Source organism: Hydractinia symbiolongicarpus, chromosome 8 (assembly GCF_029227915.1).
Source record: "Hydractinia symbiolongicarpus strain clone_291-10 chromosome 8, HSymV2.1, whole genome shotgun sequence".
In the NCBI taxonomy this organism is placed as follows: Eukaryota; Metazoa; Cnidaria; class Hydrozoa; order Anthoathecata; family Hydractiniidae; genus Hydractinia; species Hydractinia symbiolongicarpus.
In genome coordinates this window covers 5,283,183-5,294,737 of record NC_079882.1, presented here as the reverse complement: position 1 = coordinate 5,294,737, position 11,555 = coordinate 5,283,183, and the positions used below count along the sequence as shown (strand labels likewise).

The 11,555-nt window shown below is 33.9% G+C and overlaps 1 protein-coding gene across 1 annotated transcript; it reads left to right on the top strand.

The window, feature by feature from the left end:
- Positions 1–2,334: 2,334 nt before the first annotated feature.
- LOC130654661 (uncharacterized) lies at positions 2,335–9,304 on the top strand. Its single transcript, XM_057457273.1, has 5 exons — positions 2,335–2,728; positions 3,987–4,131; positions 6,365–7,034; positions 7,247–7,460; positions 8,401–9,304. The coding sequence occupies exons 1-5, from the start codon at positions 2,371–2,373 to the stop codon at positions 9,186–9,188; spliced, it is 2,175 nt and encodes a 724-aa protein (XP_057313256.1). The 5' UTR covers positions 2,335–2,370; the 3' UTR covers positions 9,189–9,304.
- The last annotated feature ends 2,251 nt before the right edge of the window (positions 9,305–11,555 follow it).

The window sequence follows — 11,555 nt, the reverse complement described above, 5'->3', positions numbered from 1 at the left end:
TTAAGGCAAAACGTTTATTTATATAATCTACTTACTTACCATTCCTCTTGGAAGTTCTTTGTAAAACTATACAGGCCACCCAAATAGAGAATTGGGCAATAGATTCACGTGATTCTGTGACATAGTCGGATTAAATGTTTGTACACCTTAAGGTCTGTGTCATCTTATTTCGAAGTTTTTAATAAAAACTTAAAAGCGTAGAAAAACATTGTAAGTGAGATCTAAACACCTTGTTATTAAAATGAAAAATTAAATCAAGATTGATGTTTGTATGTTTATGCAACTGATCGAATGTATTTTTTAATTACATGCGAATAAATGCAAATATATTTGTATAGATTCTTTAAACGTAATTAATTTCAAAGTCTTACAACTCGTCATCAAAGTATGAAGAAAGCGTTAGCTATCCTCTAACGGCTAAGCAGCGTTTAGACAACTCCACTAGCGCACTTTATGCCGGTGTAACCGTAAATAATTACTCCCTGAAAAAAATTACTCCTCCCCCCCTGGAGTGTTAATTTCCCAGGAAATTATTACTCCCACACGGAAATTATTACTTCCTTGAAATTACTTTTTACAAATGGAGGAGTGCTTTTTTCCCAGTAAAACTAACTCTCATGAAGACATTCCATTGCAAATTCGAATGCGCGAGCTTTCTTTATTTATAATTTTTATAGCTTTTTTTATCGATTTTTCAGTTCTGTTTCTATATTTTTCTAGGGTGTCAAGCTCCAGTTAGTTTCATTTTGTTTGATACATTTTTAAACTCAAACGTTTATTTTATCTACAACAAAATACTATTATTTGCTTTATCCGATAAGTTCTTAAGATCAAGGTCAAAAGTTTGTTTTTCTATTATTTAAAGCTCTAATAATCTATTATTTAGATTTTAATGGTCCCACTGAAAAAGAGAAGCCAGACCCACCCCACCGAATTTTTAACTCTTTCGGTAGTCCACTGTAAGTTCTCTTAATAAATTCTTTTTATAAACAGCATAAAAATCGTCATTTTTTATTTATTAAGATAGGGGATTAAAAAGTTTCTGCGAAGAGTAATAATTTTCTGGTAAATAGATACTCCCGGGAGTATCAATATCCTGGGCAATAAGTACTGGGGAGTACTTATTTTCTAGTAAATTATAACTGGGGAGTAAAATTTTAGGGGAGTATGTTTTTACGGTGACACCGGACCTCGAGAGATAAGTAAACTGGCCATGCTGACGTCAGCAACAATAAGCGCGTATTGAGAGTTCTTATATGTGGACAAAATCTGTAATATACGCATACTAAAGCAACGTTGAGCCTCAGCTAAATTTTTTGTTGTTTATATACCCATGTTCTTCTTCAGCACTAAATTTGAACAAGTGCGTTTAACTTAGTGCTGAGAAATATTGGTCTAAAAATATATCAGATTTAGTCTGATTTATATATCAGTACAAAAAAGCAGACTAAAAAAATTTGTTAAAAATTTGGTCACTTTTTTATTTTTACCAACATTTTTTCTCTTTAAGTTTATTATATATAGTAATTGCAGCACATTCTTGTTTTAAACTTTTCAAATAAAAAATTAAACTACCTCTTAGGAGGTTTTACTGCATTAAATAGTAAAATGATAAAATGATAAAACCAAAATTAAAGAAAAACATTCTTGCTTGGTTGGTAAAAAGTTGGTAAAAGAAGATGGTCGCTAAATAAAACAAATAAAAATTTTTGGTCGTTCAATAGTGAGCCACAATTTGATCACTTTTTACAGACTTTTCTTACCGATTAGGTATATTTAGATAATTGCCCAAATTTTATTATTTTTTTACTTTCATTATGGGCATTTTCTCTGGTTTTGTGGTTTTTCTGCTTGCACTTATTTCGTAGCTAAAATAATTCAATTCCATAAACTAACGAAAGGTATGAATCATCGCTGTCTGAGTAGCGTTTAGCACGAGAGTAGAATTAAATCTAAGGCGGTTGTCTAGTTGACCAGCTATGCTTGCACGCCTTCCGTAGCTCAAATAAAAACTGCACTAGGGCCACTTTAGAACCCTGTTTGATCATACCAAGCCTTGGCAAACAATTGTAATAAATCAATAAATTAAATTTTTCATCCTCCACACCCTCTTTAGGTAGATAGATTTTTTCTTTCTTTTCTTAAGGTCAGCCAGCTTAGATTTTTTTTGCATAAAAAAAGTATCTTATTAGCAAAATTAAGAACAAATAATAAACATGATTTTGATTCGACATGCTGTTCACGCAGTAAAGAGCAAACAAAATGCATCACTGATTTATACGTAGACAATATTTGTAAACAAATTTATACTTCTTTCGATTTTTTTTCTGCCATATAATATGAAACTTGGGAGGTAGCTAAAAGCAAAAAATGAATCGGCTAATAATTCTTCTTTTTTTTGCAACGCTATTGTCGGCTGTCTTTACAAAGAATGCTGAGGATAATAAAAAAAAGCTGGAAGAAAGCAAAACGATGGTGAAGAATCTGGAAAATAACGATAAAGAGACAAAAACAGCAAATGAATTAAACAAAGCCGGTGTGATAAATGCAAAGCCGGAAACAATAAATTTGTTGAAAATGAAGAAAACTGACCTGACAAAGGGATTCGACAATTTTGATGCTAGGGATGGTGCAAACATTGCAAATGCTGTTGCTACTGGAGTAACTAAAGGTTTACCAGATCTGGTCAAAGGTATAAAATCAAAGAATTGGTACTACATTACTGTAGGTAAGTTGTGATATATGCTACTGCGTTATCTTTATCCCTTTTTGACACTTAACACCGAAACCTATAAAATTAGCCTTTGTTTTTATTTTTAAACAATCACAGACAGACAGGCAGGCATCTTTGGAATCTAGATTTAATTAATTTCGTTATTTACGGCTTTGCATTCTATAACAGCATGCAGAACAAAGTTTGTGTCGAAATTATTGATGCATATTATTTTCACCATCTGCTTCATTGAACACTTCATTGAACACTTCAGTAATATGCTGATATATACATATATATCTATATTTAACGTATTTACATATACTTACTTAGATGGTATTTTACGTTATTTGCTTTCACCTACAGCAGTTCTACACTAAGAAATTTTATTAAACTAGTTGTATGCCCGTGAAAGAATCCATTGAATCTAACTAAAAAAATTAGGATTACAGAAAATATCTCCAAACTTAAAGTTTGCAACGCCTACATAAAAATCTATACACCAAATTCTCTTATTTAGACTATTTGCATGCTGCCTTAAAAAAATTAACAGCTAACATAAAATGTTAAATTTTTTTTACAAAGTTTATTTATTTCAGTATATTACATAGCTACAGCTTTGTGCCAAAAATTTACTGTAAATCTTCAAATAAACGCTCTTTTTCTTTTAAACACCTCCTTTATTAAAGGTCCTCCTAAAAACCAAAGTATATATAAGACTTTATAAGACATTCCCCCTTTATAAGACATCCCCCCTCGCTAAAGTTATCTGAGTGCTTAAACAAAGCGTGGAAACTTCCTGTGAACCTTTTTCCAAGTATAAAACATACTCGATATAAAAACAAATTCTTTCGTTGAGGATGCAACGGAACTATGTTAAGGAGACGCTTTTTTCAACCCTTTGGATTAAGATGCAGAAGAAGACGCTTTATTGATATTATTATGTTTTGTGAAGAATAAATTCTAAATTAAGAAAATCCTTTCGGCGTTTAAATATTGTTCTTACCTATAAAATTTTGAACAAGATGTCAGTCCTTCTCCAACAAACAAACCAAACGTAAATATAAAAAGATTTTAGACTTTGCAAGCTGTTGTATCAGCTGCAAGGTCAAAATCCAATTGTACAAAAATTAATATATTTTAATGTTCCTTGCTCACACAAGTTAAAAACCGCAAAGGTTTCAAAACTCACTATCTCCAAGACTTAAATATAAAGAGGTTTGACAGAAATACAATCTTCAACTATTGAGTTAACTAATATTTATCCTTTAAGGTGCATTGAATCTCCTAACTGCACTCACTGTAGTTATTGGTGGTCCATATGGAGCAATGGTTGGTTCTGTTTTATCTATAATAACAGTTGTGTTGCAGATATTTGGTGCACCTACTACAGAATCACAAGAAGATATGTTCACAAGGTAAGAAACCGAATGTTGTTTTACTGTGGAGCACACAGTTTCTGTAACAAGTGGTGCGGTCTCGTATGTTATCCTGACTGGAGATGTTTTCGTGAACATTTTTGATTTTCTTTTAGTTAATACATGCGCACTTGATTAGGTTAAAAAGATGAATAGAATAGTTATGTGTATAAAGCTTACCTGCCATCAAAATAACATAATCTCAAAAAAAAACATTATTTAAGATAATATATCTCTTTTTGTCTGATTTGCATTTAGGAGATATATAAGGAAGCGTCAATTAAATTTTGGTTGTTTGACGTTGTCACTAATTGCATACGTGGGGTGTAGTGGCTGTTGAATATCTGAAGCTCGGCTCTCTTACATAAATAGCACAGCACTGAATATCGTAATAGTGTCAAAATTGGTTTGGATCCTATATAAAGTTAAACAAATAACTATGGTGATGGAAAAGTAGAGGTAACCAAACAAAGAAGGGGAGAGGGGGCAACACAGCCTTTAAAATTAAACTATATAGTTTGTGAGATACGTATTATAAACTATTACAGATTAACTTATTTAGGAATGGAAGTAGCGTTTTTAGATAGCTATCCAACTTTTTCTTATAATTTTGTGAAAAGGTGATAGGGCCAAAAATACCGCGGCTGTAACTTCTGTTACTTCTTTAACGCAAGTTAACTTTTGTGAGAATTAATTGCGTGAGAATTAAGAGAATTAATTGCGAAAATAAAGTCAGTAGAATATCCCGAATACAATGCTAGCACTGGATAAATCAGCAGGGAAAAATTAGATTTGTTTCTCATAAAATAATTACAAAAAAGATTTCAGGAGAATTAACTCGAGCAAAGAGCTTTCTCAGTAATTGTCATAGGATACTCAAAACATTTGTAATTCTGCTTTCTGTGCGAAAAATAGAAAGATAAAAGTCCTCACATTAAAATTAATTAACCAGCAATGATTTTGGAGTCAAGTCTGACGATTGATTCAGATCTCAAGATGAATTCTTCTGGATTATATTGTTAAGAAAATAAAAATAATTTTGGCTAATTAATTGTAATACAAGTGCTTATGTATCAAGACATTCCATAAAAGAGTACCCTATTTTAAAAATTCTCTGCAAAAACCTCAATTGCAATTCTATTTCAAAGAAATGAAGTCATACGGACATTCGATTAACTGTTATTAACAAGTTACTATCTTTAGTTATTATACCGGGTGAGGTATTTTGCCCAACGCATTATTGGGTATTAGAATGAGTATTAAAAATAATAGATCGATGTTTTGTAGATAGACATTGAGAATATAAGTTTTCGCAAAAGTTTAAAATGCGGTTTCTTTTTATCATTCACACTCGAAAACACGCTGACTTCGTATTTTATTATTAATACTAGTCGGTGGCCCGTGGATAAATCCACATGCCACCTTTATTTACCGCATTTTGTGTGTCTCACTACTGCGGTTACCATTTTGCGTGACAGACAGACAGACATGTACGGGTATTATAATATAGACTAGTTGTTAACCCGTAGAAATATCCACGGCATCGCCCGTTTTTAAATTACACGCTATTTCGTGTGCCTGTTGCACGACACTTTTCTTGCGGACAAAAAGACAAAATACGGCTATTATTATGGAGAGTAGTCGTTGCCCGTGGAAAAATTCACGGGATCGCCCGTCCTTTTTATTAACCCGTCGCAACAAAGTGGATAAAAATATATCGCATTTGATATTCGTGTTTCCGTAACATCGTTTTCTAACTCCGCGGGAGGTTCGCGCAGAAACAGACAGACGGAATACGGCTATCACAATAGAGACTAGTCGTTGCCCGTGGAAAAATCCACAGGTTCGCCCGTCCATTATATTTACCCGTCGCAACAAAGTGGATAAAAATATACCGCGTTTAATATTCGTGTTTTCGTAACATCATTTTCTATCTCAGCATTATTATAGAGACTAGTCGTTAACCCGTGGAAAAATCCACGGGGTCGCCCGTCCTTCATATATCGCATTTCGTGTTTCTGTAACGGGACGCGGTTTTCGCGGACAGACAGACAAAATACGGCTATTATTAAAGAGATTGTATTTTGTTTGTTGGTTCATTATTTGATTTTTGTCATTTTTTTTTCTTTTAAAAACAAAATGCATTTAAACTTTGCGGTTAAGAGCGTGATATTAATTCTATTGACATTGCAGCCTACGGAAACTGGGACCAGTAATTATGTAACTTCTTTAGGGTCCTCACTGATATGCAAGTTGACGAATTGAAAACTGAAGTTGCTGGAGTGAAAATGTATTTTGAAACTCTTCAAGTAGTGGTGACAAAATTTCGACAACGTCTCGTAAAAATTGATAAAGAAGAAGCTACAGCCTTGTTCACACTATCTTTTAGTCATGTTGCTATTTTTGGTAAACTCCAGGAAAAGATAGAAAAATTTTGCTTTGTGGGTCCGTTTGTTGATGCAGATAAAACCAAAAAAGATTTGGATGTTAAGCGCTGTCTAGGATTGGTAAAGGGCTATCTAAAACTTTCAATATTAAAGCAACTGCTGTTAGCTGAGATGGCTGGACTATGCCAGGAAGCAACAGGGTGCTACTACGACTACAAAAAATTGAGCGGTTTAACTGACAATTTTTTCGAATTGATCAAGGAAGCCCAAGTACTAGATGAGAAGGTACTCGGTTTCTTGGCAGATCCAATGGGAAGTGTGTCTGCTAGATACACGATCTACAAGTTGTACTCAGTACCCGAAGATAACATGGAAATTATCGAGTATTTGAGGAGAATGGATATCAATGCTGACGCTGACAATGAGGCAAAGAAAATGGATAAAATGTTTAACCAAGATGGTGTAGTAATCTGCTCAAAACAATATCTCCAAGGACTTTGTCAACTTGTTGATAAGGTACCATAAGGATTTTTTCAAAGTTTTCTTTTTCCCCTTTTTGTATCTGTAAACCAAGCTGTAATACAATCTCAAGGCTGAAATACACTATCATTCTTTTACTAATATTGAAAAATGATCATTTGACAAATTATAGACAAATTAAGTCATGCCATAAGTTTATTACAAAAAAAACACTGTGGCTAAACCTTTCTTTATATCTCCTTGTTTAGAAAGAAGGCACACAAACCCTCTCAAATTGGAAAGACACAATGTCAATGTTTATTCCGCCAGGATTAGCTGTAAAGGGGACTGTCGATAAAACAGAGATTGGACCATTCCAAGGACTGGCAGTGTATTCCTCCGCCAAGGAACTTGTGAAACTGAACACACTTGAAATATACGAATCGGAAATGGACTTAGCCACAACTGTTCGCATATGCACAGGTGAGTGAGCCAGTCTTGGCCACAAGTGATGTTTGAGTAGGAATAAGATTAATTTAAATGTAAACGCAACCGACTCTTCATATTTTAAATACCTAGCTTTATTTATAATGAGCTTTGATTATCAAATATCCTGCGTGGGTGGGCGCTAAAAGTGGGCGCTGGAGGTGGTAGATTTAACCACCTACTCAGGTTTGGAATTATTTAAGTTATGTTGATGAAACCTGGCAGGAACATCATAAAAAATGATTGACAAGGCTAAAGATTTGCTCACGTCAAAGGGATAGTTTGAAAGAGATTTTAAGTTATTTTTCGTTTTTTTTAAAAAAATAATGAATATTTTAGCCCTAATAATGGCCCTGGCAGCTTGTTAGATGGTGTTGTTTGAAAAAAATTATTTTCGAATAGGATTCGGCGCTAAAAATTGGAAATATTTATGTAAATCTTCAACTTTAGCTACTTTGCTATGACGTCTTCATTATTCTAAGGACATGTATTTTTACCGCTGACCATTATGAATTTTCTTGCGCATGAAAATCGTTTCCGAAATGGTTTCTGTTTGTAATACTACCTTTTAGGACAATGCGGTAGGGTGAGGACAAACATAGTAACCACTAAAGTTGAAAAACATTTTATCAAAAGTTGCCAAATATATAAATATTATGGTCATCGTGATTTAGGTCCAGTATTTAGGCTAGTATTTTAGGAGTTCATATTAAAAGTGAGTTAGTGGTGGAATCAACGCCATCCCATCCCTCCCCCAGTATAGCGTATAAAATATATCTGCGATATTTAGAGATGGAGTACTTACTTGTGAAACATAAAGGTTGCGAAATTTGAGAAAACAGTTGGTCTCAGGAAACAAATACATGTATTCATTACCACCAACTTTGACCAAATCAGTTCTTCGTCTTGAGTTAAAGAATCACATCTATGTTTTTAGGTAACGCTTGGTGTGATATGATTGAAGCAAAAGACACGCAACAAGGACTCGATAAAGAAAGTTTTCATGGCATAAAAATGACAAAGCTTGAATCTATAAGCGTTCCTTCTGGAATGCAAGTTACTCTTATAAATGAAGGAAAATCTAAGGTGGCTGGTCCATTCTATGGTGATATAACGTTGAAAGATATCTCTGCTCATAAATGGAAACAGATTATTGCAACCACCTCTCCTGATCAAAACGCAGCTGACATGGTTACTGTTTGCGAACAAGAAGAATTCCAAGGTTATTGTCAACAACTTGGCGATAAGTTCTTATCTGAAACCCCTGTAAAGTTTGTCGAGTTAAAGGATGATAAAGGTGTTAAAAAACTGACCGTAGAGAAAGTTATGTCAATGAAGGTACCAGCGGGAATGGAAGTTAAGCTGTTTTCTTCAAAGATCTCTGTTATGTCTGGTCCCTACAAGGGACCACTAGAAATTACAAAATTAGGAGATGATAGCATAGATAGTGCATCAATGAAGAATATCTTGGTGGAAGATACTAGTAAAAATGATGCCAAGGAAGCTAAAAACCCAGCTACACAATCTTCTGGGAAACCTGCAGCGAAACCTGCAACGCAACCTGCAGCAAAACCTGCAACGCAACCTGCAGCAAAACCTGCAACGCAACCTGCAACGAAACCTGCAATGAAACCAGCAGTCAAACCTGCAGCAAAAGCTCCTGCTAAAACGTCAGCAAAACCATATAAAAGACACAAGATCAAACGCACACACAAAATGGCTTGAACATAAAACGTCCAGGTATGTTAAACAAGAACATTTACAGACCCGGTATTGATTTTGTTGACTGTAATGAAGCACCTTGTATTTTTATTAAACGAGAAAATATATTCGTTAAATTTGCGTTTTTACTTAGAATTATAAAAAATCCTAGCCAACCTATTTAAAAACAACTTTTCACGTACGAATGCAATAGATTACGTTTAGTAGGCCTTTTTATAAGAACAAACCATACCAGCCATAAACAGAAGATTTTCATTGGTCAAAAATTTAAGAAAATTCTAAGCTTTATATTGCTTTAAGTCTGAAAAACAATCTAAAGTATAAAAAAATGGTAATTAAGATCAGCCGCCCTGGGTGGCAGATAATGAAAGGGTTGAACATATGACTAAAAAATATTTTCTTGAATTCAAATTCTTCAGTTTCCGTCCCAAAAAATTTCAGAATTAATACTAAGAAAATCCCAGTATCAAGTCATTCTTTTTTTTTTTTTTTAAAAAAAATTTGTGTTTTTTAATCCAGAAATATTCAACTAATTATCACATCTTGCAAACTTAACATGAATCATTGATTGTCACTGAGAATAATACACATTGCAATTTCTGTCTCTTTCGAACATGAAAAGTGAAGGTAAGTCCTGGAAAGTTTATTCACAGAAAAAAAAGTTTGGTCCATCTGAATAAAAAGGCCAGATTAGCCTTAACTTGAAGCCGACTCATAAATCTTCAATGTTTACATTTTTCAGTTCGTTGCCGATAACAGATGTAAGTAGACCAAAAGATAAAGACTTAATTTTCTTTGTTCGAAATGGTTTTGCCGTAGCTATATTTCGGACATCTTGCAGAGTAATTTATAATTGCTAACAGGCAAATGTTGTCAGTTTATCAGACAAGATATGGTAGTAGCAAACAGTAACAGCTGACTTCTCGTGCGTTTTTCAAACAGAAAAATTTTTGAGAATTTTCTATTACAATCCTGGACATAATATTTTTGGCCATTTCTCGAAAAGGCAAAACAGCATCGCCTGACGAAAGCTCCGCAGTCGAAAAGCTGTGAAAGTTCGCATAGACAGATGTGTAGGGTGGGTGAAGAATGTTTGAAATGCCCTAATCGCAGTTTCTGCGGTGTCCGCATTGTGGAGCAATTAACGTGACGGCCCATTAAGGTCCATGAAATTCAACATTGGCACATTCAAAGTGCGTGGATTTAATATAAAAAGGTGGTAAAACATTGCATGTGGTTAAAGCAGTTCTTCCAATAATTTTTGAATAAGATTGTGATGGCAAAAAACTTTACTATTTGTTTAGAAGTAGTTTTTGATGATCAGACAACAAAATTTAAAATATAAACTTTCTTTTGCTGCTGACCCCACAACTACAAACAACCGTTTAATAATTCTTATTTAGCGGGACAGAGATTGCTAATTTAATTTAAGTTGTAACTAAGATACCTTTATCATATGTTGACCTTTCTTTACTAACTAAATCTACTGTCAAACAAATAACTGTGTGACCGGGGTTGAACAATCGGAGGAGTGCTTAATAAGTGCCGTAAACTGTACCACACATCCAGGTGGAACGCTTTAGTACAGATATGCTTTATGTCGTAAATTGAGTGAATTGCACAAAACATTAAAGTGTTTCGGGTGCAATATGTTTTGAAAAATAACTTTCCGGAAACTTTAGCTGAAATAAAAACTCGTCATAACAAAGACAGGCTCATAACTGCAGTTTAAATAAGAACACAGGAAATGGCTTATCGGTACCCCCGTCCCATTTAAAAAATCACTCAACAATTTTATTTTGCAGATTAAGTTTGCAAAATCCGTTGCCAGTTCGAATAAAAACACATCATAAAGCCTGTCAATACAAATAAATCATGTGTAAAAAGGCTACTTACCTAACTGCATTAAGAAGATTATACATTTAAAAATTTTGTTGGCTACTTTTATTTATTAGCCAGAGATAGCTAGCTGGCTAGCTGACAACAACCACAACTCCATGTGAATAAAAATCAGATTGACGAAGATACCACAAAAAATGTTATATATATATATCCTATTTAAACAAAAACAAGAAGCCCTGGGGGCTCTAAGAATTTCCGCTCGCTACCAAAATATTTGATGACAACCTGCTAATTTGTTGTGTTATTGTGTCAAACATTTTAAGAGGTTTGGTGCATGAAGCTCTGAAGATAAAGCACACAAGTGACATTATATCTTACAATAAACGCAAACAAAACGAAACGTGTCATAATAAACTTACATTTTAAATGAAATTGCTAACAAAAAATACAGCCTATCATTTATGGTTGAAAGTCTTGCGATTGAAACGTTTATGGTCTTGAACGGCATTTAATTGACAAAAAATCAAA

What these genes read in the sequence shown, in the direction of transcription:
- LOC130654661 (XM_057457273.1), top strand. Translation starts at nt 2,371, where the DNA reads ATGAATCGGCTAATAATTCTTCTTTTTTTTGCAACGCTATTGTCGGCT. An exon ending in TTGGTACTACATTACTGTAG is followed by an intron (nt 2,729 to 3,986) that starts GTAAGTTGTGAT and finishes TTATCCTTTAAG; the next exon opens with GTGCATTGAATCTCCTAACT. An exon ending in AACTGTTCGCATATGCACAG is followed by an intron (nt 7,461 to 8,400) that starts GTGAGTGAGCCA and finishes CTATGTTTTTAG; the next exon opens with GTAACGCTTGGTGTGATATG.